At 41.5% G+C, this 21,594-nt stretch overlaps 2 protein-coding genes across 2 annotated transcripts in view; one reads left to right on the forward strand and one right to left on the reverse strand.

Moving 5' to 3' along the window:
• Positions 1-1,520: 1,520 nt before the first annotated feature.
• On the reverse strand, positions 1,521-10,218 carry SBDS (SBDS ribosome maturation factor). The gene is made up of 5 exons (XM_073665132.1): positions 9,944-10,218; positions 7,491-7,620; positions 6,081-6,281; positions 4,107-4,271; positions 1,521-2,857 (listed from the first exon to the last, which is right to left on the reverse strand). The coding sequence occupies exons 1-5, from the start codon at positions 10,177-10,179 to the stop codon at positions 2,729-2,731; spliced, it is 861 nt and encodes a 286-aa protein (XP_073521233.1). The 5' UTR covers positions 10,180-10,218; the 3' UTR covers positions 1,521-2,728.
• A 37-nt stretch (positions 10,219-10,255) lies between these two features.
• LOC141212854 (S-adenosyl-L-methionine-dependent tRNA 4-demethylwyosine synthase TYW1-like) overlaps positions 10,256-21,594 on the forward strand; it is a 273,215-nt gene continuing 261,876 nt past the window's right edge. Inside the window, exons 1-4 of the mRNA XM_073665131.1 lie at positions 10,256-10,453; positions 13,590-13,732; positions 17,931-18,065; positions 20,503-20,604. Of these exons, the coding sequence (XP_073521232.1) occupies positions 10,387-10,453; positions 13,590-13,732; positions 17,931-18,065; positions 20,503-20,604 (447 nt within the window). The 5' untranslated portion in view covers positions 10,256-10,386. The remainder of the gene's footprint in view (positions 10,454-13,589; positions 13,733-17,930; positions 18,066-20,502; positions 20,605-21,594) is intronic.

Here is a 21,594-nt window from a genome sequence, read left to right on the forward strand (position 1 = left end):
TGACCTGTTGGTGGGCCTTGAGGACTGGAGTTGGGGAACCCTGTTCTAGGAGACTTCAATCCTGCGATCAATGCATCTTTCTGTACTCCAATAGTACACTACTGCAGTTTTTAGTGAAAAAGACATTCTCCTAGTGATCCCACCCACAGGCTTGGCTTCACAGTAGAACCAAGATGGCAGTGACGGGAGCTTTCAGTAGGCCCCCGGCTGGCTTGACAACCCCTAGGTTTCACAGCAATTACGTAATGGTAATTTAAATGCCGCTGTCAGATATTGCCAGTGGTATTTTAGTGGTTAAACTACAGGGACTGGAGAGCACCCCAGCCACGGTCCTTATAGGCATATGCCAGCTTTGTATCACAGCCGGCACTAGCCTGGTATGCTATAAATGGGAACCCAAGATAGAACATGCTATTAAGTTTCATCTTGGGAAGTGGTTTAAAGTCCCTTAATTGTTAGTACAGAAGAAAGCTAACTCATAGGTATGGTCGGCTGCATGACCGTTTCGCAATCAGGCGGCCACAAGTGGGTGAAGCTCCATGTTTATAGCCACACCCTTCAATGCATCATTTTTCCCAGAAAGTTGGTAATGCCAAATATTATATGCAGCTGCTATAGGGCATAGTAATGCAGGTGAATGGGGGGCTTGCAATATAACCCCTAGGGCACCTCAATTGCAGCAAGCAAGTCATAAAAAGTTGGATTTTTTGGAACTTGCCATGGTACTTTAGGAGTGGTCATCTACATTAGACTGCGATGTAAAAGTGGCACAGTGTTCTTTGGCCGTGCAGTCCCAGCATAAACGTAATTTTTTTTTTATTACGGTAGATTCAAATGGCTTGAAAATCAGTGGCAAGATCTACCTGTGAACTTTACTGCAGTGGGTAACAAGCTGCAAATTCTTTAAAAAAAAAAAAAAAAAAAAAAAAAAAAAAAAACCAAAACAAAACAATTGAGACTTGCTGCTCTTTCAACCCAGCCTCACTTCACCTCCACTAAAGGGCACAAACATAGGTTTACCTGCAGGGCTGTGGAGTCGGTAAGCCAAACCTCCGACTCCTCAATTTCCATGACACCGACTCCCTCATACATGGCTCATGTTTAAGTGATAAATTTACTGTAGCACAGATTCATCTCAGCTAAAAGTCTAGACCCTTAGATCAGGAATAGGACATTTCATAACTTTCCCAAATTCTTATGAAAAAAATATTCCCCACAAACTGCATTGAATTACTGTACCCAATTTATTATATATTTTAGAAGTCTGAGTCGGTCCATTTTATACCGACTCCACCAAAATAGGCTCCGACTCCACAGCCCTGTTTACCTGTAGTTCATGCTCCCCTCCACCCTCTGAAATGTTGCAAATTTTTTTTTTTTAACAGATATGGGAAGGGATCTGAGAAATGATACTACCACCCTCACCCTCCGTTAAAAAAAAAAGTTAAGAATCAATTGCGATGTCTATTCTCAGCAAATACATGATAAGGTGCATTAATAAAACACAAAAATAAACCAAACAAGTGAAAGAATTAGTTTATAGAAGCAAAAAAATAATTTTTCGTAACACATTTGCAGTTTTGCTTTTGTAGAAATGAAAATGCTGCTGTTAATATGATCCCAGACACAAATCATGTGACACTAGGGACTGAATGGCGGTATCTCTATATGGCAGCACACTACTCCAACATGAAGGTCTTCTACCCTACATAAGCAGCCATCCGTTATGGGCGCATATCTTATAGATGTACACATGCAGCGGTGACAACACTCAGCTTCACCAAGATAAAAATATAAATGTATACTTTTGTTAATAACTTAGAAATATTCTTATATATGTCAAAAGCCAAGTTCACACACTGAGTATTTGATCAGTACTTTACATCATTATTTGTAAGCTAAAACCAGGAGTGGGTGAAAAAAAGTGTTTCTATTATACTTTTCACCTGATTGTTCCACTCCTGGTCTTGGCTTACAAATACTGATGTTAAATACTGACAAAATACTGAGTGTGTGAATGTGGCCATATATTACCTACTCAGCATCATATCACTTTATTCTAAAATTTTAATAAAAGCAGGTTTTTAGATTTTTTTTTCCCACTACATATCCAAGAAAAAACATTTTAAAGAAGCTCTGTGAAGAGACACAGGCACTTTAATACTTTCTGTACATATTATAGATTTTGTTTAAATTAATTTAAAGGTGTGCATCCAGCTAAAAAGATCTGCTCAGAAGAGTGTTTTAAGTTGGTCATAATTGATCACTGCTAATCTACTTCATCAGGAAGATTGGCTGAAAGCTGCCGGCTGCTAATAATGCTGCCACCAAAAGTCCTTTTCAGCTGGATGACAGGCACATTGTACAACCTCTCAGAAAACTCTAGTCCTGGGAGCTGTAAAGTGGACACTCTTTGCACCCACCGATGTAACCCATTATAAGAATTTTCTCAAAATATGGCAGTATAAATATAAGTAATATGCATGTATATCCCCTTTGTGAATATCACTCACTTGCTCTAAATGGAATATTGCAAGGTTTTTATACATTTAGAATGTTGCAAAGAAAATAAAAATATCTGTAAGTATTTCACACTGAGGCATTGTTACGTCTTTTGGAAGAGCAAAAAATTAGCTGTTGCGAAATCAAAAGATGTCAGTTGGGGAAGGGATAAACCAGTCTTTATTCCAAAGCCAGTCTCATTGGGACAGATCAGTCCATAGTGTTCTCACTCCAGCTTCTCATCTCCTTCTTCTACATCCTTCAGACTCAGAACTTCCAGGGTGCCTTTCCCTCTCGTTTCACAACGTATCAGCTCATCAATTTCTCTGAAGCAGCCAGGATCAATCAAACAGACCTAGAAACATGGATTGGAGATGCATAGAAATTATTCCTACTGTAGAGTTTAAAGAAATAAAAAGTTTACATTCTCTAAGTTACTGCTGGCAATGAGCCATGTTGCATGGGTGTACCCAGCTTCTCTCATACGAGCTATGCAGAGACCTGTCAGATAATCCGTAAACGCTGACCTCCGCTTGCTGGTATTTCCTGGCACACCCTTATGAATGGTGCCAAGGACGAAGATATGTCATCTATCACAAATGGTTGGCTATTGCTATTATATGAAATGCTCACTTCAGCTGAAAATAAATGAAAATAACCAGGTTCTATAGTATCACAGTGCAGTCCCCAATAGAGGTAATTGATACAGCGTCCATCTTTCTAATATGCATCCTAACCCTACATCGATCACAGATGTAGGAGAGTGTGCCCAGAAAGTCTCTGAAGGCTATGGGCACACGTTAATGGTTTGCAGCAGAAAACGCTGATGTGCTGGCAGGAGAAATGCTGCAAAAAATACGAGCGTTTTTTGCCATGCATTTTTGTTGCATATTTTTCCCCACTCATTAGTAACCTACAAGAATTGACATGCTGTGGATTTTAATCTGCTGCAAAACTGCAAGGAAAAAATAAGCACTGTGTGCATGAGACTTCAGAAGTCTGTTTCACTCTGCTGGTACTAGGAAGTGCTTCAGATTTTGTGACAAAACTGGAAGAAAAAAAAGCAACAAAAACGCAACGTGTGAACACCCTAAATAGTCTATTGGGTACTTTGTTTTATTTTGGCTATGGGGTGAAGAACGTACCAGCAGGTAATTGTTAGCTACCTGCCTGTTCTGCCCAGCCACAATGTATTCCAGCCTCATCTGACCTCACGTCTACAGAGCAGTTCTTTCTCTTCCTTTCTGCTCTGTTGATGAGACGTCACTACCAACATCATGCTGACTGACACCTAGCTCCCCGCAGTTGGGCTCCCCGCATGATATGCAAATACATTTACCTAGCAATTTTTTAATTATATTTAGAAAAGATTTTCATTTTTGATGTGTACTATAGTAAAATAATAAAATGGAGGTATTTTTTGGTGACCATTACTCTCTAACTCCCAGTCATTTCAATATAAAATGGGTGTGCTTACATGACCACTTCTCTTATAAAACCAAAGAACTATCTGGGATCATGTGATAATGTGCTGAAATGCGGCAGTCTGACTGTAATACTAGTGTAATACAAGTGTCTGGTAAGTTACTACATGCTTTACTTACAATCTCCAGCTCTTGGTCAAAGTCTTCACTTTCTATGTGTTTTATCAGTGGCTTCAACTTTTCTTTCAATCTCTTGCCATCCTTGGCTGGGAGGATAAAGCGCAGCCTCATGTGAGCTCGCTCTATCTGCATGGTTTCTTTAAGTTGCTTTATGACTTCTAGTGCCTAGAGGAAAACAAAAGTTGATATAATTATATAAAATAAATGCACACATATACTTTATGTATATGGGAGCCTTAAAGGGTAGCTTATCCTCCCTGGGTTTAGAGGTGGCTTTCTGTAAGCCAATCAGTGAGGTCAAAGGCTCATGCTGTCTACAGAAGCTCACCAACTGGCTGCAGTGCTGTTCACCATACGTCAATGTAGAGGCCAAATAACAGAAACCCCGGGAGCGGAGGAGAGCACGTGCTGGACCCAGGGAGCGCAAGTAATACTTTTTTTTTTTTTTTTTTTTTAATAGGCTGCAGTAGCTATGAGAGAAAGTTTTCGGAAAGGGGACAACCGCATAAAGGGAAGCTGGCACCAGAAATAAAATGCTACTTACCTGCAGATATGAGGTTAATCTGCAGGTTACTAGTGTTGTTAACCTGCCCGGCGCCAGCACTTAGCCGAACGCTGCATGGAGAAAATGAACTTTATTCCCCGGCAGCATTCGGGTTTCAGTCAAGGGGCAGCGCTGGCACGGGTTCAGCCACCGCTCTGAGTATAAAGAGCAGCGGCTGTAACGGCACCCCCGGCCCTGACTGACAGTAGCTCTGCATTGGAGCCGGCTGTCAGTCAGGGCCGGGGGCGCAGTTACAGCCTCTGCTCTGTATACTTAGAGCGGTGACTGAACCAGTGACTGCGCCGCCCCCACGACTACAACTTGAATGCTGCCGGAGGGAATGAAGTTAATTTTCTCCATGTAGCATTGGGCTAAGAGCAGGCACCGGGCAGGTTAGTAACGCTATTAACCTGCAGGTTAATAGCCTTTTTTCTGGTGACAGGTTCCCTTTAACACCAGTGAGGACAGAGACAGACACGGCTATTTATGCCCTTTACAATAGCCGTAGCTCCAATAGCACCTTGAGTCTGGAGTGCAGTGACCATGTTGATCTTCTTGTATGATGTAAAATGGACTGTGAAAATACCAGAGCATTGATACAAATTAACCACATCTGCCACCAAAAAGTGAGGCAAAGGGACATGTGGCACCTTGCCTAATACTGCATCCCCCACTTATTGCACAAATCTTCTGGACTAGTAGTGGCAGCTGTTCATGATGGTGCCACTTTAATGAGTGGGTGGTTATGCAGCAAACGACAGTCACCACGTGGCCATTGACAATTAAGACTGCTTTCCGCTATTGTCATGTTATGCATGTCTTCTGGTATTCATCTACATTTGGGTCTTAAAGTGCAAGTGGAATTTTAAAGTGACAGGTCTCCTGTTTGTGGATATGGACAGCACATAGGTGCTAATTAGTGTTGAGCGAGTATGTTTTGTTCAGAGTATGCTCGGGCCGAGCTCCGAGTAGTTACAGCTGCTCTGTGATATGTTTGAATCGCTCCCGTGTGCATGATTTGCAACTATTTGACAGCTTTATTACATGTATAACATGTATAACAGTCGCAAATCATGCACAAGGGAGTGATTCAACCATATCACCGAGCAGCTGCAAATACTCGGAGCTCGGCCCGAGCATACTCGGCGAAAGGGTTAACAGAACATACTCGCTCAACACTAGTGCTAATATTTGTAATAAAATTTGCTCCTCTTCTCCATAATCAGTTGTTGGCTGCAGGAAAACCATAATTCAAGCGCACATTTTCAATGCAACTGTCCAGGACGTCACCATCTGGCTTTGACCAATGCAAGGACCTCTCAGAAGGCATTGGACAAAGAATTAAAGACATATGTTATGGTGTGCCAACCTCTTCAATAATGTACCAGCAATACAGACATATAAAGGAAAGGGGAATCAATTTGGCTTACTTGTTGTTTTGTGCTCTTAGTTGCTTTAACGGAGTAGTGGATGTCTCTCATGGCCCTCTCAATGAGGTTTACAGTGTATGGCCTCTTGGTTTCTGGATTTACACATTTGTCCGCCACAATAGTAGCAATATCCCGGAACATTTGTTCCAGCTGGGTACTCCTCTCCTTTTCAGAGACTTGCAGCTCTCCCTTTGACAAAATCTAATATAAAAAGTAAATCAGATAAAATGTACAAGGCCTGTAAACAATGTGCAGAAAAAGCTATTTACTTATATAATGTTATTATTTCTCATGCTACAGTAGTTAGAAAATACACAGAAAGCATTGGAAGACTTCCCATACCTTGTGCTTGTCTGCTGTACATAAGACTACTAATATGCCATGAGATATTATAAGGGTTTGCCCTGAGTCTATTTTATAAGAAAACCGGGATCACACAACACACCCTCTGGGTAAAACTGGCTAAAAGTGCACACAGACAGAGGTAACCTATGAAAGGTGACTTCAGTTTAAAGGGTGTCTGTCACCTCAAAAGCACTATGTAACCACATGGTCTAATAGGGGACTTAGCTACTCTACAAATCAGACCTAAACATTGTGTGTTCGGTGCACCTTTGGCGTGTCCAAAAGCATTCAGTGGACCGCTCTACCTTTCAGTTAACATGTCCCCCATGCCCACCTATGTAAGTTTATAGGTCACCAAGTGAGCACGCAGTGTTACTGCAGGGACGAGTGCAGCACTCATCTCTGCTGTGACTCCCTACACTCCTGCGTCAGTGCAGCGAGCGGCCGCAGCATAGATGAGAGAGTGCTGTGCTTGCTCCTGCAATAACACTGCGTGCTCACATGCCGAAGCTTTCTTTTCAGGCAGCTCTAAGTCTGGCCATGTCAATCTTTATAGGGCGGCGGGACGGCGGAGCACAACAGTGCACTGAGCAGTGTAACCATGCCAAGGTGCAGCGGACACGCTCATTTGCATATCAGACACACTGGCTTATGTTCAAAGACGACATTTATCAGAGATCTGATTTTTATAGGGGCCAAGTTCCTTATTTAACCATGTGTTTAGTTTAAATGGTGTTTTTTTAGGTAACAGCCTCCCTCTAAAGAAAAGAGCATAAAAGAGCAAAGTCTTTTGGAGGAAAACTTTTATTTATTTCATATGTTGCATAACATACAATGAATCTGTAGGAATAAACTCAGATTTTAGAGGGGCACCAATGAACAATGTTGTAATATTGGACAGCTCTTGATGATAACACTGGGTCCCGGTCAGGAGCTGGCTGCACTAGTGATATACCATGGATGACATTAAGGGACAGCAGTAGTAACAGATAATTATACTCAACTATTTGGGTAAGTGCTCACAGTGGACTCTTCCAGGATGTGATGCTTAGTAGTAAACCGTACCTGCTTGCAGATTTCTGTCTGATCTTCTGTCCCAAATGACTTGACAAGATCTTCTTTTTTAGCTACTTGTCCTTTAGACACATTCATGAATACAGAGTGGGTCTGTAACACTTCATCAATGTCTTTTTCACTTTAAAATAAATAAATAAGAGGTAAAAAATTACATAGGAGGACTGTCACATTTGCAATTGTTTTGTATTTTCAATACCGCTCATTGTGAACTATCTTGTCACAGAGCAGGGAGCGAGTAAAGTGACTGCAGAATGACTACAATCTGCTAATGGTTGGAGAAATGGAGCATCCAGCAGGGGGGGGGGGGTTCAGTGGTGGAGACCCTCTTGCAGCTTTTTCATTAGCAGTTTATTTAGTGAGTAACATCAACTTCAACATAACCTGTACTTTATCATCAATATTAAAGTAGCAGTATTGTTATGGCATATCACAATGATGAATAATTTTTAGAATAATGGGGTTGCAGGTCATGGATCTCACAATCATCTATCACATATGCTATAAATGTTTAAGCTGGGATTAAGCTTCATAGTGGAGCCCACATGCTATGGACTTTTTTCATTGTGGATTTCACAATACATCTACAAAAAAACATGTGGAGTGTAATAAAATCTATATCATGATCTCATACAGATTTTTTTTCCCACTGTTTGAAACCACCTTCATATGAATCAGAAGGTGAATTACTGTGAATTTTCTGTCTTTCCATTGGTGTGGATGGGACCAGCTTCAGAGATAGTGCAAAATTATTCACAGGACCCGGTCCAGCGGCAGTTTCACTAATCTGTGGCCGCTGGTTGAGAACCCTGTGAACCTCCTACCAACCTGCATCTCCAGCTACTCTTGATTACCCAGCCTAGCGCAACGTCATCGATGGGACACACATGTGACATTGCACCAGGCGGGCTAATCAAAAGAAGAGTCAGGGACGCTGGCAGTTCTCAGGACTCCCATTTGGGGGCTACAGATTACGGATGCGGCCACTGGATTGGATGGATTTGTACCATCATTAAAGAAAATGATGACTACCGGTAGTTTATTCCCAGGCTGAAAAAGATAAGGGGGAACATGGTTCAAAGTTACCGAAGCGCTCACCATCACTCTGTAGCAATCAGGGCCGTGGAATCGGAGTCAGTATAAAATGGACCGACTCCGAAAATATATAATAAATTGGGTTCAGTAGTACAATGCAGGATGTGCTGTAAATGTTTTCATAAGAATTTGGGAAAGTTATGAAATGCCCTATAAATGTTCTGTTCCTGATCTAAGGATCTCAGCTTTTAGTTGAGATGAATCTGTGTTGCACTTTACGTACATGATTTGGAAATCAGGGAAATGATGAGTCGGGGTCGGTGGTTTGGCTTACAGACTCCACAGCCCTCGTAGCAACAATTTTGGACATAAAGAGAATGGGATACCGATCTCAGTTATGGAGGCGTATATAGTCACATTTACTTTTAATCTGAGCATGCGTCTCAGCGGGTGTGTGAGGTCTTATTGTCATTAGCACTACTCACCTCCAGCGTGGCTGAGCAAGCATTGTAAGGATCAGTGAGAGTAACTTACCTTTTTTCAATCTGAATAATAAATGTGTATAACACCTGCTGATCTTACACATGTCTTGTCAGGTGTTTGGGGCCTTAACATCAGCGGCACCACTCACTGTAGCAGCAACGGACGATGCCAGATAACCCTTTTAGGGATAGGTTTAGACTGGTGTTTTTTTTTTAGGGTCACCCATGAATTCTGAGGATCATTAGGAAATGGGGGCCATATTCTCCTAGGAGGAGCTGGGGGAATCGGTGAGGGGAGTATTACTACTTTCCATATATGTACACAGTGATATGGATCCTGCTAGACATTCTTACTAGTCTTTGGACTACCGCTTTCATATTAAGAGCCTTTTGAACTGGAAATGATCAGGCACAAAACTGTCCACAAGCAGTGAACATTAGTGATTATAATGTGCCACGGAGCCCTGACCCAGAAGTGCCACCGACTGCTCTAGAATCCGCTGTTACCCCACTGTAGCCCTGACACAGCACGTCTGGGTCACATAACGGGGGCATCCACCAGGGCTGCCAACCACACAAATTGCAGGACCACCAGTAAAAACTTGGCACTTTGACCTGTTTATAAAAAAAATGGAAGGATCCGTGATATTTTTGAAGCTGCGAAAACTTATGATAATTACTATTAAAATAATTTATGCAAGCTTACAGTTTATAGTGAATGCCGTTGATGTCTGTATCAGAATTATGGGCTGCAGACATGTGTCACTTAAAATCATAATTATTTATTATGGTTTTCCACCTCACAGGTGACTGTTTGCGTGTCAAGCCTCGCTATGAACCAAACATGTCTGGCTAGCCCAGTGACGTCATACGCTCGCTCCCAGCATAGTTACCCGCAGTAATAGGCAGCGGGACACATATACTCACGCTCCGCTCCTCCAGCTCATAACCTTGTTCTTGTAGCAGGCGATCTCATATCTCTTCCCTCCCTTCTTCATCCGCACCACGGCCACATTAGTCAGGCGGATTTGGTTGGTGGGTGTGAATATAGACATGGTGGCTGTCGCCCCTGGGGCTTCTCCCTGCCTCACAGTGAGACGCACAGCTGCTGGAACATGCGGTACTCCTGCAACGCTCACCTGCGGCCGCTTCTCGTAGCGCATGCGCAGAGAGCTGTGTGTTACAGGAAGTGCTTTTATGAGTCGTTTATGTGTTTAATAAAGTTGGTTGAAGGCTAAAAAAAAAAAAAAAAAAAAAAAAAAAGGTGCAGGCTAATACGTAAGGAAACAAATATGGCGGCCCCCAGTGTGGCATGAGTGTGGAGGTTTTGTGCGGAGTCTTGGGCTGGCAGCTGTGCGTCTAACCTCCGCATGAAGCGCCTGTGGCAGATAGTATGGCCGCTAGTGGCGGCGGCTGGTGTGAGCGCTCAGCAGGAAGGTAGGTCCGGCCCGAGGTCTCTGTAGGACCGTGTGTATACTGGTGACTAGTGCACGCTGCGGTATACGGCCGTGTCCCCGCATAGGATATACATGCTGTATTATGGGAGCCGCATTGTGGATGAGACATGAGACCTCATCCAGCCCCCCAGAGATGTCCGCACTGTACAATTGCCCTCAGGGTACGTGCACACCATCAGTATTCGCTGTGGACTGGACACTGCACTTTCAAACCGGCCAGATGTTCCAGCATAGTGGATGGGATTTGTACAAATCCCGTGGCCTCTATGCGTCTCCGTGCACCTGCTGACACTGACATGTGGGGCGTCTTTTCTGATCCGCAGCATGTCACCAACAAATAAAGCCGCACTCTGCAACGCTAAGTATGCGAACATGAAATATATGAAAAGCATTACTGCTGTAGAAAATAGAAATAACTGAGAGATCTTAGCGCATAAATTGGCCAATTCATGTGTACCGGACAGCTGCGGTAAGGTGTTTCTCATTACCAAGAACCTACCAATATGTTTCCTCTCTTAGGCTATGTGCCCACGATACAGAAATGCTGCAGATTTTTTCCGCATCTCTCTGGCAGGAAAAACGCATGCAGGTATAAGCGTTTGTCATACGTTCTTCACATGCATTTCTGCATGCTGGTTATCAAGCGCTTTTCCAATCGATTTTAGCATCACTTGGAAAAGTGCTTGACAACTTGTTCACACTATATAAATCCATGCAACCTGCATGGATTTATATAGTGTGGCCAAGTAATAGTTAAAAAGAATAAGAATGATAAAAAAAAAAAAAAGATTATACTCCACTTCCGGTGTCTTCCCAGTGGCATCTCTGCTGCGTCCGGTGTCTTGCAATGCTCGCGGTGGTGTGAAGGACCTGCGGTGACGTCATTGAGTCATGTGATGGCATGGCAGGTCCTTCACAACAGCGCGAGCATTGCAAGAGACTGGACGGCGTGGACAAAACGCCGGGAGGACATCGGAAGGTGAGTATAAACTTTATTTTTTATTTTAAATTCTTTTTTTTACAGATTCTATGGTACCCAGGTCTGGATGAGAGTCTCCTCTTCTCCAGGCCTGGGTACCATCCACACATTAGAACGCGCTGATTACGCAAGTACAGATGCAGTCTTGCAGAATTGGCGCGTTCTAATGCAAGTCAATGGTGGCGATTACGTTGCGTGTCCGCAAAATTAATGGACATGCTGCGGATTTTTGAGCGGAGCATAAATGCTGCGGAAAAATAAGCAGCATGGGCGTTGACAGTGCTTAATTGCATTGGAGACCATGGGGGAAGGTTTACCAAGCGTTTCTGCTGCGGAAATTCTGCAGCGTAAACGCTTGAAAAACGCATCGTGGGCACACAGCCTTAGGGGTGGAATGCTCAATCAGAAAGTCTATGTATACAAATATCAATAGACTGAGTCACTTCCAAAACAGAAAACTGGTATGTACAGGTGCTTACTAAGAGTACTCCTCTCCATATATGGCTACTCTTAGTAAGCACCTCTACACAGCAGTTTTCTGTTTTGGATGTGGCGGTCAGTTATTTCGTTTATAAACATGCAAATTTGTCCCATCAAATAGGGTTAATGTTAGTTGGTGTGAAACTGCATGTCCCCTTCCATCGGCCAAGACAGTGGTCTGTGGCTCCTGCACAGAAGTGGGAGTATCGCCTCTTACCGGATGATGTCTGCTGACCTGATTAGATGGCTTGGTGCGACGTCACATGTCATGCCATAACATGCCCTTGTATGTAAAGCTAGAAGTAATTGTATGTTTATATGGAGTTTTTTAAAGGTGGACTAATCAGACAAGGTTTTCAAGAGGAATCCACTCCAGAATTTTTTTTTTTTTTTTTTTTTTTTTTTTTTTTTTTTAAATTTTGTATTTTCTTATCCTAAGGATTGTGCAGACATCTTTAAATGCAGGTGGACCCGTCTAGGTTTTCCTTGGTGAAGCCACTTAAGGAAAAAGCCTGTATTTTCTTTTCCTGGAGCAGTTTTGCGTGTGTTTTTGTGCATTTTATTTTTCTGTGATTTAAGCTATGACCAGCATGCCACTGCGTAACAAAAGCCACCCAAAGAGTGGCAATACTACTTTTAACCGCTTCACAACTTCTTAACCCTAAAGTGGTTAAATGAAGCAGCAAAAGACTGAAGATATGCATCCCAATATTGTTTTTACATAGCTGTGTGCTATTTACATTTTTTTTTTTCCGTTTGTGAAGCGGCTACAAAAACGTTAAATGGTCATTTCTTGGGTGGCCTCTGCCAGGAGTTCGCTCGTCACTATACTGGAAAGTACAGTGGACAATCAAAATAATGGGATTAAGGGGGAAAAATCATCAGCTCACCAGTGAAGGAGGAATGTCATGTAGGGCGCAGTGAACGGATAGCTCCAGGCCGATTCCTGGGTTGGGTTGAATATGCATTAGTAAAGAGTGTTCATCCAGCAGCTTCTAGATCAAAACAACAAAATCTAAAACTTCACTTTTATTTGGATTAACATCATAAAGTGCCAAAAAATAAATGAATGGCAGTAGGGCGACAAGACGTCTGGTCTATGCATTTTGGGCAAAACGCTCTTGATTGAGTGTATTGTGCGAGGACTGAAACGGTCTAGTCAGGTTTTGGCCGGCAGTATGCATATTACATACTTGCGCCATTCCCGGCTTGGACACCGATGAATCCTCACAGCGCACAGTGCGTGTGCTGGGAGGATTCACAAGTCTGCAGTTACACAGAGTGACTGCAGACTGGTCATTGTAGGCCGGACAACCCCTTTAATAGCGTTGACAATAAATCTTTATCAGAAAAGGTTCATAGATTGTAAGCCTGAGAGCAGGGCCCTCACTCCTTTTGGTATCTGAGTTATGTGTTTTTCTGTAATGTCTTTATTGTTTGTACAAGTCCCCTCTAAAATGTAAAGTGCTGCAAAATATGTTGGTGATATAGAAATAAAAGTATTATTACTATTATAAGTGGGTTTCATTGGTGTGGTATATTTTAAATGGGCTTCTTTCCTGGACTACTCAGTTTAATTTTTCATATTTTGTTTTCTATTTTTTTCTCTCTTAAACATCTAATGTGCTGATTTTTTTTGTGTGTTTTTATTTTAAAGATGAATCTGCTGGACCATGGGAGTTTTTGCATACACACGTGAAGCTGTTATGGCTCAACAGGTTTTACATTTATTTATGTGCTGTAGTTGGTATCACTTTCTGGATTTGCAAACAATTTACCACAAGGAAGGAAAAACATCAGGTCTGTATTTTTTTTTTTTTTTTCCACTTTTTCTTTATGTATTAATGGCTCGTGAGGTTGGTTTCTTATATCATTGTAAAGCCCATGAGAAATGAAGAAGCTTCATAGTTTACTTGCTATTAAAATTCCGCTCTTACTCATCTATCACATGTGGTCATTTGACCACCAGCTTTTTAATTCCTTCTACAGTTCATTCAAAGCACAGAGTTCAGAGATTTCCTGTCTGTGCTTTGTATGGACTGCTGTCTATCAGCCAAGCACGGCTCTGCCTGCAGCTCTTACAGCAGTGTACTCTGCACAGTGATGTGGTGGGGGGCTATGGCCTGTGATCCTCAGCTAGTTTTATGTGACAGGGGATGTGTACAGGGAGGCAGAGCAGAAACCATGCAGGAGACAAATGGTAATCTTAACAATTGACAGGGCAGAGGCAATGGTGCTGGATTACATTAGAATAAATGAATACATTGTAACCCATTAAAGCACAAAGAGCCAATTTTTTGCATCGGTGTTTCTACGCCAGAGAAAAACTATAATTGAAAGATTGACACCTGTTCTGTGTTTTGGAGACAGTCTTGGTTTTGGCAATCAAATACTGATGTGTGAATGAGGCCTATTGGTTGTGATAGATTAAACTCTTTGACAGAGTTGTGAGTGCACTGCCTCTTTGGAAATGTAGTCTACAGACACAGAGGGGGAGCTGACAGAAATTTTAGGATGTGATCAAGGATGGTTGAAGGGGGAGCTAAAAAATGGGTAACGGAATTTGGGGACTCATGACAGGGACAGCCAGATTATTTTTTATTTATTTATTTTTTTGTGCACATAAACGTTTATTTTTTTTAAATGATTCTAAACTGATAAAAGTACCAGCTGTGTAAAAAGATATCATTTAGATTATATTATTTTTGGCAGACATGTTTAGTGGGACCCATTCAACCTGGAGTTATTGGCTGTATGCTTATACAGCTGCATGTGTGTGCCAATAACTCCCATACAAAGTTGTACGCAGATGAAGTTGAACAAAATTCGCTGATTTCATCTGATCCGGTTGACCATATGTCTCGGTTGGGGGTGTTCTTAGTCTCCTTACTCAACGTCCGGAGGGTGGTAGTGATGTGAGAGGGACTGGTCATGTTAAATTTCAACATTAGCGATCCTTTGTAAGAGAGAACCTTACTCACTTGGGCTACGTTCAGGATTTTACATCGGTATGTAAAACTCAGGAGTGGAACAATCAGAGGAAAAGTTTGATACAAACACGTCACCACTTCTGTATTTATCACCCACTCCTGGTTTTGGCTTATGAGTACTGATGTAAAATACTGATTGTGTGATCATGGCTTTACGGAGAGCACTTTCTTCACTGCACTTTCTTGTGAACCAGAAGGAATAGCTGTTGGCTAAACAATCTATCTGAAGTTTAAAGCCACCTATAGACATTAGAAGTGGCACAGTCTACATTATTAAAAACGCCAGTTCTGATTTGGTATCTGCTACCGACAAGGGCTGTTTCAGACGTCCGTGATCATCGGTCCGATCTCTGGTCACAATGCACGGACTGGCCGCGCGTCTCCCGACATATATTTCTGTGAGTCTGTCACGCTCTGGGTTGGGAGACGTGCATTGTGATCTGACATCGGACTGATGATCACAGACGTCTGAAACAGCCCTAATTGTTGTATTAAATTTGCATGTAGCGCTTCTTTACTTTAAGAGCGCAAATTCTCTCCTTCTACCAACAAATATGGCTGTGGAGAGTTGTGGGATGCTGCTCAGCCTGCTGGGATCTCGCAGCCAAGCAATTTGTACCCTGATGCCATACTGGAGAGTCGGGCCCTTTGAGAAGCCAGAAAGGGCCAGTTTTGTTTTTTCATTATATATATATATTTATTTATTTATTTTAGTCAAATGTTTAGTGTTGGACTCGTTTCTTTATTGCCTATGGTAAAATCCAACAAACATACTGTAAATTACTGATCCCTCACTAGATGTAGCTTAACAAAAAGAAAACCTGCAGGTTTTTACATAATCACCATCAACTGGAAAATTGTGCCAGATCATGTTACAGTATAGACCCAGCACTAAAGTCTTCTATGGGGGCTACACATTCTCATGGTTTAAAGAGGAGTGTGAGTAATGCTAATTTAATGCCTACAAAATATAGTTACATAAATTATGGAAAGTGTATTTTATAGACGGGGATTGTTCCCCTACATAATGTCAATCTGCATCAGAAACAAGTTCGGCAGGATCAAGTCTTGTTTGCGAGTTATTCCATTTACAACATATGTATTCATCCTAAACATTCAAAAGGACTTATGATTTGGAAGTTTCCGTCTATGGCTACCTCCTCGCAAATAGGAATTAACTTTGAAGCATTTCTGAAACGTAAAGTAATTAATTCCACAATGTGGCATGTTTTGGATTTTTTTTTTTTTGGGTGAATTGTACAGAAGTAAAATTTAGTGAGTGAATATAAATTAGTTGAAAAGACCATAGATTGTAAAATGGAGCGATTCTCCCTTCATCCACTAGAAGAATAACTTCTTTGTGTAGCAAATAAAGCAATTATTAGATAATACAGAGGACCTGATAAATGGCAGCACAGTATTCTTCAGCGAAATCACTTCTGCTGACCTGATAATTGCCTTATGTGTAGAAGAAATGAGTGAAACGCGCTTCTTTACAATTTATAAAATACTTGTTCCTCGTTTAACTTCAGTATGTGTCCAGTAGGTCAAAAATGCTGATTGTATGGAATTTCTCCAGATTAAGGGTGTGTTCACACACAGCGTTTTTGATGTTTTTTTTTTTAATTTTCCTGCATGAATTAACCCAAACTATGGCCAGAAAACTGCTGTGCAAAATTGCAAGCGCTTTGTTGAGCCATTTTTAGGTCATTAAATAATTGACATGCTGTGTTTTTAAAATGCACTTTACTACTTAAAATATGGGAAGGAAAAAAGTCACAGCGTGTGAATGAGATTTTAGAAAATTCTTTCATTTTGTTAAAAATGCTGTCCACCCCTCCCCACCATACCAAAAATATGCATGAAAACGCATCAAAAATGAGATGTCTGATTCTGCCGTGAAGGAAACAATCAAGGATCAAAAATATAACTTGTACAAATTGTTGAAAAATGAATTCCACACAAGCGGATGGGTGGTCCTGACCCTGCCCCAGCCCTGGGGGAGTGTAAGACCTACTGTATATAGGTTTCCAATGCTGCACTCATGTGATGCAGCTGGGGAATGAATAAAAAGAATGTAAAAGAGCCACCTATGGGGTCAGAGACTTGTAGAGTTATTGCCACGTGCTACTGTGTCATGACTTTACAAAAATAGTGACATTCAGGCCCTTTTATCGAGGGTGAGAGGTTTTTCTTTTTTTCTATTTTAAAGAAAGTCTTCTGAACTTTTAATGCAGGTTAATTACAAACAAACTGGATTTTTTGTTTTTCAATTACTTCCAATTTATGGTCAATGTTTAGTCCCTTAATGACTCTTTTAGGAAGTAAAATGTGTGTGCCTGGATGGACGCATTCATTTTATTGATTCTACGGGGCAGATCTCATGCACAAAGTGCTGTCCACCTATTGTTCCCTTTAAGAACACAAGTCTTTCTCGGTCCTGGTGGGTGATGTACCCACAGAACTACTTTAAAGACCACAGTTTATTTTCCCCTGCTTTCAACTACAGAGTTAATTAATTTTTATATCGATACTGAACACACAATCTTGCTTTATAATTGAAAGGATTTAAAGGGGTTGTTGGGCTGTTCTGGCCATCAATATTTGATCTCCTTTGGTCCAATTCTCGGCACCCCCACTGGTCAAGTGCTTAAAGGTGTTGGGTGGCTCAGGCGAGTGCTGCAGCCTTTTCATTGCTTACATTACTCCAAACTGCAATTTGTTCTCCGTTTCTTAGTGGTCATACTTTATATTGCAGCTTTGTCCTGTTCAAAAGAATAAGATACAGCTTCTTTACCTAGCACGGCCGCTTCAAAATACATATCGCTGTGTACGGTGCCACAGCCCCATCAAACAACTGATTTGTGGGGGGAAATGAAAGTTGGACCACCATTAGTCTAATATTGATTGCTTAGGTTAGGCCTAGGCCATCAATGTAAAAAAAAAGAAATACTATTAATGGTATATTCTACTGACCCAGGAAACTTTTTTTTATATTTCCTCATCAGGAAGAAACATTGTCTCAGAATGGCTTTCCACCCTTAACACGCGAGCCATTAAAAAGCAACACTTTTAATAAGGAGAAAGAAGTCTTTGTTTCGGGTGTTAAGATTTTCTATGGCTCTCAGACTGGTACTGCCAAGGTAGGTTAAGTAAAAAAAACAGCCTATTCTGTGTTACACTTTATTCAGTTATAGATTGCGTTAGCAATTTGTTTTTGTGTTGATACAAAAATGACTATAAACTACTTTTTTTTTTTTTTTTTTTAATACAATTTATGAGCCCCAAATAATGGCACAATCTTTGATCAAAACAAAAACCTCCAATTTTGTACCATACTGTGACCGAGGCTATTTTTTTAACAGTTAAAACCACACATATAAAAATACTACAATCGCCAATCTGCTGCAATTCTGCAGAAAAATAAGAATGTGTTACATGCGTATTATACTGCAGGGAAACAGCAAATTACAAGCGCTTCACTAACAACTACATTCAATCCAAAAAGCATCACTGAAAAAAGGTGCTATACTTACCAATACCTGGTCACAGTACCAATGCACTGCAGAATGCAGACTAGCCCCATCATAAAGGCGCAGGCAGCACGGGTGCAATATACTGATGCAACGATCACTCGCACACCTTCCAATCATGGCGGGGTGGTTGCCCAGTATTACAATTACACAGGGATGAGGCTTGCATAAGGTGCCAGTCGCAGGTACGCGCCACGCATAGTGTTTGGCTAACAGTTCATTGGTCACCCCCATAATATTAGAACAAGTGGTCTGCCAGAACTATAAAAGTGCGCTTCTCAAGGACAAACACCCCAATTATCCCAGAAGCATTTCAATTCTGGCTGCACCCTGAAAAGCTGAAAAAAGACCTAGGTCCATCAAGTTCAAGCTTTCTCCCGCAATTGTACATTTTGTCACTAAATTAACTGTAACCCCCAATGTTATGTGTATCGAGGAAATCATCCAGCCCTTTTTTGAAAGCTGTTAGTGTCTGCCATTATTACCTCTTGTGGTAGGGCATTCCACAGTCTGACTGCTCTGGCTGTAAAGAACCATTTCCTATTTAGCTGCCGGAATCGCCTTTCTTCCACTCGTAATGAGTGCCCCCTGGTCCTTAGTATGGCCTTTGGAAGGAATAAGTCATGTGCTAGTCCTTTGTACTGACCACACATGTATTTATACATATGAGATCCCCCTCTGAGGCGTCTTTTTTTCATATCTAAACAAGCCCTTGTAATAATCTAGTTGCCTGCCTTTGAACTGACCCAAAACTGGATCCCATATTCTAGATGTGGCTTCACCAGTGATTTATAAAGGGGCAACAGTACGTTGTGATCGCGGAATTTTATCTCTTTGCACCCTAAAATCTTGTTTGCTTTTGCGGCTGCTGCCTGACATTGAGTACTGCTGCTCAGCTTACTTGTAACCAGAATACCCAAGTCCTTGTCCTGTTCTGTAGTCCCGAGTATACTCCCATATAATGTATATGCAGCATTAGGATTACTCCATCCTAGGTGCATTACTCTACATTAAATTTCATTTGCCAAGTTTTTTCCTATTCAGAAATCTTATCCAGATCGTTTTGTAATAGACATGTAAGACATGTAGTATTAGTTGCAATTTTGGTCAACATAAGCAAACTCGCAACCCATGTCAAGGGTATTCATTGTCTTTCAAGTCCTGCACTAAATTTCAAAGCAACTCCCTGAAAAGGATATCAGATCCAAACACAAACTATGCAAAAAACCTCGTAAACATGAACCTAATATATAAAACCCATTTTGCTCTGTGTACAGATGTATGATGCAACCATACCTCTGACTCCAATAACAAGCTCATGAAGAAGCAAACAGCTCCTTTCTATGGATCACATCATGCTCTGCTAGTGTCAAAAATAAAAAGCACATAAATGAGCAGAAGTGCATTTGGATGGGTTCAATCAAATCAAGCGTCTTGCCATTTTTAAGACTGATGCCGGGCTATTCTAGTCTGTCAGTGTGACTTGCTAAATGTATCTTTTAAGGGGTTGTTCACTACTCGGACATCCCCTTCTCAATTCCTGTTTCCCCCTAGTAAAATAATAACACCTATACTGACCTCCGGTATGGAGGCCGTTCCAGCAGTGACGGCACTGGCTCTCCCGGGGCTCGAGTGACATAACAACATGCCTGCGGCCAATGAGCGCTGGATTCGCTCTTCTCTCCTTCAGATGTAATTAGCCGCCAGATGTCTTGATTTCCCTGAAGGAGAGTAGAGAGCGAAGCCAGCACTGGCTGTCCGCAGGAATGTTATGTAATTCGAGCCCCGGGAGAGCCTGTGCCGACACCTCTGGAACAGCCCCCTTACCAGAGGGTAGATTGTGACGCCATAGTGAGGAAGTGCTGTGGCCTACTAAGTCCACGATTCCAACGTGTTTAATAAAATGCTTTTTTTCCATTGTCGAGGAAACATGCAGTGTAATATTCAGTGATTTACCTTTTAGTCTAATCTATACATGACTAAATGATTGGAAATTCAGTTTATACATGCAATTAAAATGTTAAATATTGTGATACATTTCTTTTAGGGCTTTGCTGCTGCTCTTGCTGAAGACATCACTTCTCTGGGCATTTCTGTAGAAACTATTAACCTGAAGGAGTATGATCCAGATGACAATCTGGTTGAAGAGGTGAGTACACGTGTAATGAAAAAATATCCCTCTTATTTCATTTTGGCATTGTAACATTTAGAAACTCAGTCACTATGCAGTATTTCATGGTTTGTTTGTTTTTGTTTTACTCTATGGTAATGTTAACCCCTTCACAACAGGGCCAATTTTCGTTTTTGCATTTTCGTTCCCCTCCCACCACCTTCTTCCCAGAGCCATAACTCTTTTGTTCTTCTATGTCCACATAGACTTGTGAGGGTTTGTTTTTTGCGGGACGAGTTGTAGTTTGGATTGATACTATTCATTTTACCACGTAGTGTACTGAAAAGCAGGGAAATAAATTTCAAGTGGGGAGAAATTGTGAAAAAAACCACAGTGTACGTTTTGTGGTAAAAACGACCCTGCAGTATGATTCTGCTCATCAGAACAATGATGGCGATACCAAACCTGTCCAGTGTTTTGTATTTTAGTTGTGAAAAAAAGCAAAAAAAGAAACCTTTTGGGTTTGGTTTGTGTCGTCACTTTCAGAGACCCGTAATGTCTGTTTTTTGGTCATGAAGCTATGTAGCGCTTATATTTTGCAGGATGAGACCATGCTTTTATTGATACTCACTGTGATATGTAGAAGTGTTCCATAGTTATTTCCACATAAGGGACATGTTCTAATTGAAAAATGGGGCTCTGTCAGGAAGGCTCTGGTAGTAAGGGGTTAAAGAATAATGTAGAGACTCGTGTATACATGTTAGTTGATCTCCCACTGTTTGCTTGATACAATTTTACCCCCTTTTTTTTCTCTCATTGGTCCTGATTTGTCTCTTTGCAGTCACATTGCCCTTGTTCCTAATGGCGGCCAGTGATTGGTGACATTGAGCTGCTGTCCCATGATGCAAAACCACAGCCAGTCACAGCGGACTTCTCATTTTTAAGAGATAGTGAATAATGTTGTGCAGATTAGCTGCTAAGGGCAACACAGACAGGTTTTCATTTCACCATTTGATAGATCTCCGAATA

The sequence above is a fragment of the Phyllobates terribilis genome, unplaced genomic scaffold, assembly GCF_046119375.1.
Source record: "Phyllobates terribilis strain yellow unplaced genomic scaffold, ASM4611937v1 Scaffold_2__4_contigs__length_985480577, whole genome shotgun sequence".
NCBI lineage: Eukaryota > Metazoa > Chordata > Amphibia > Anura > Dendrobatidae > Phyllobates > Phyllobates terribilis.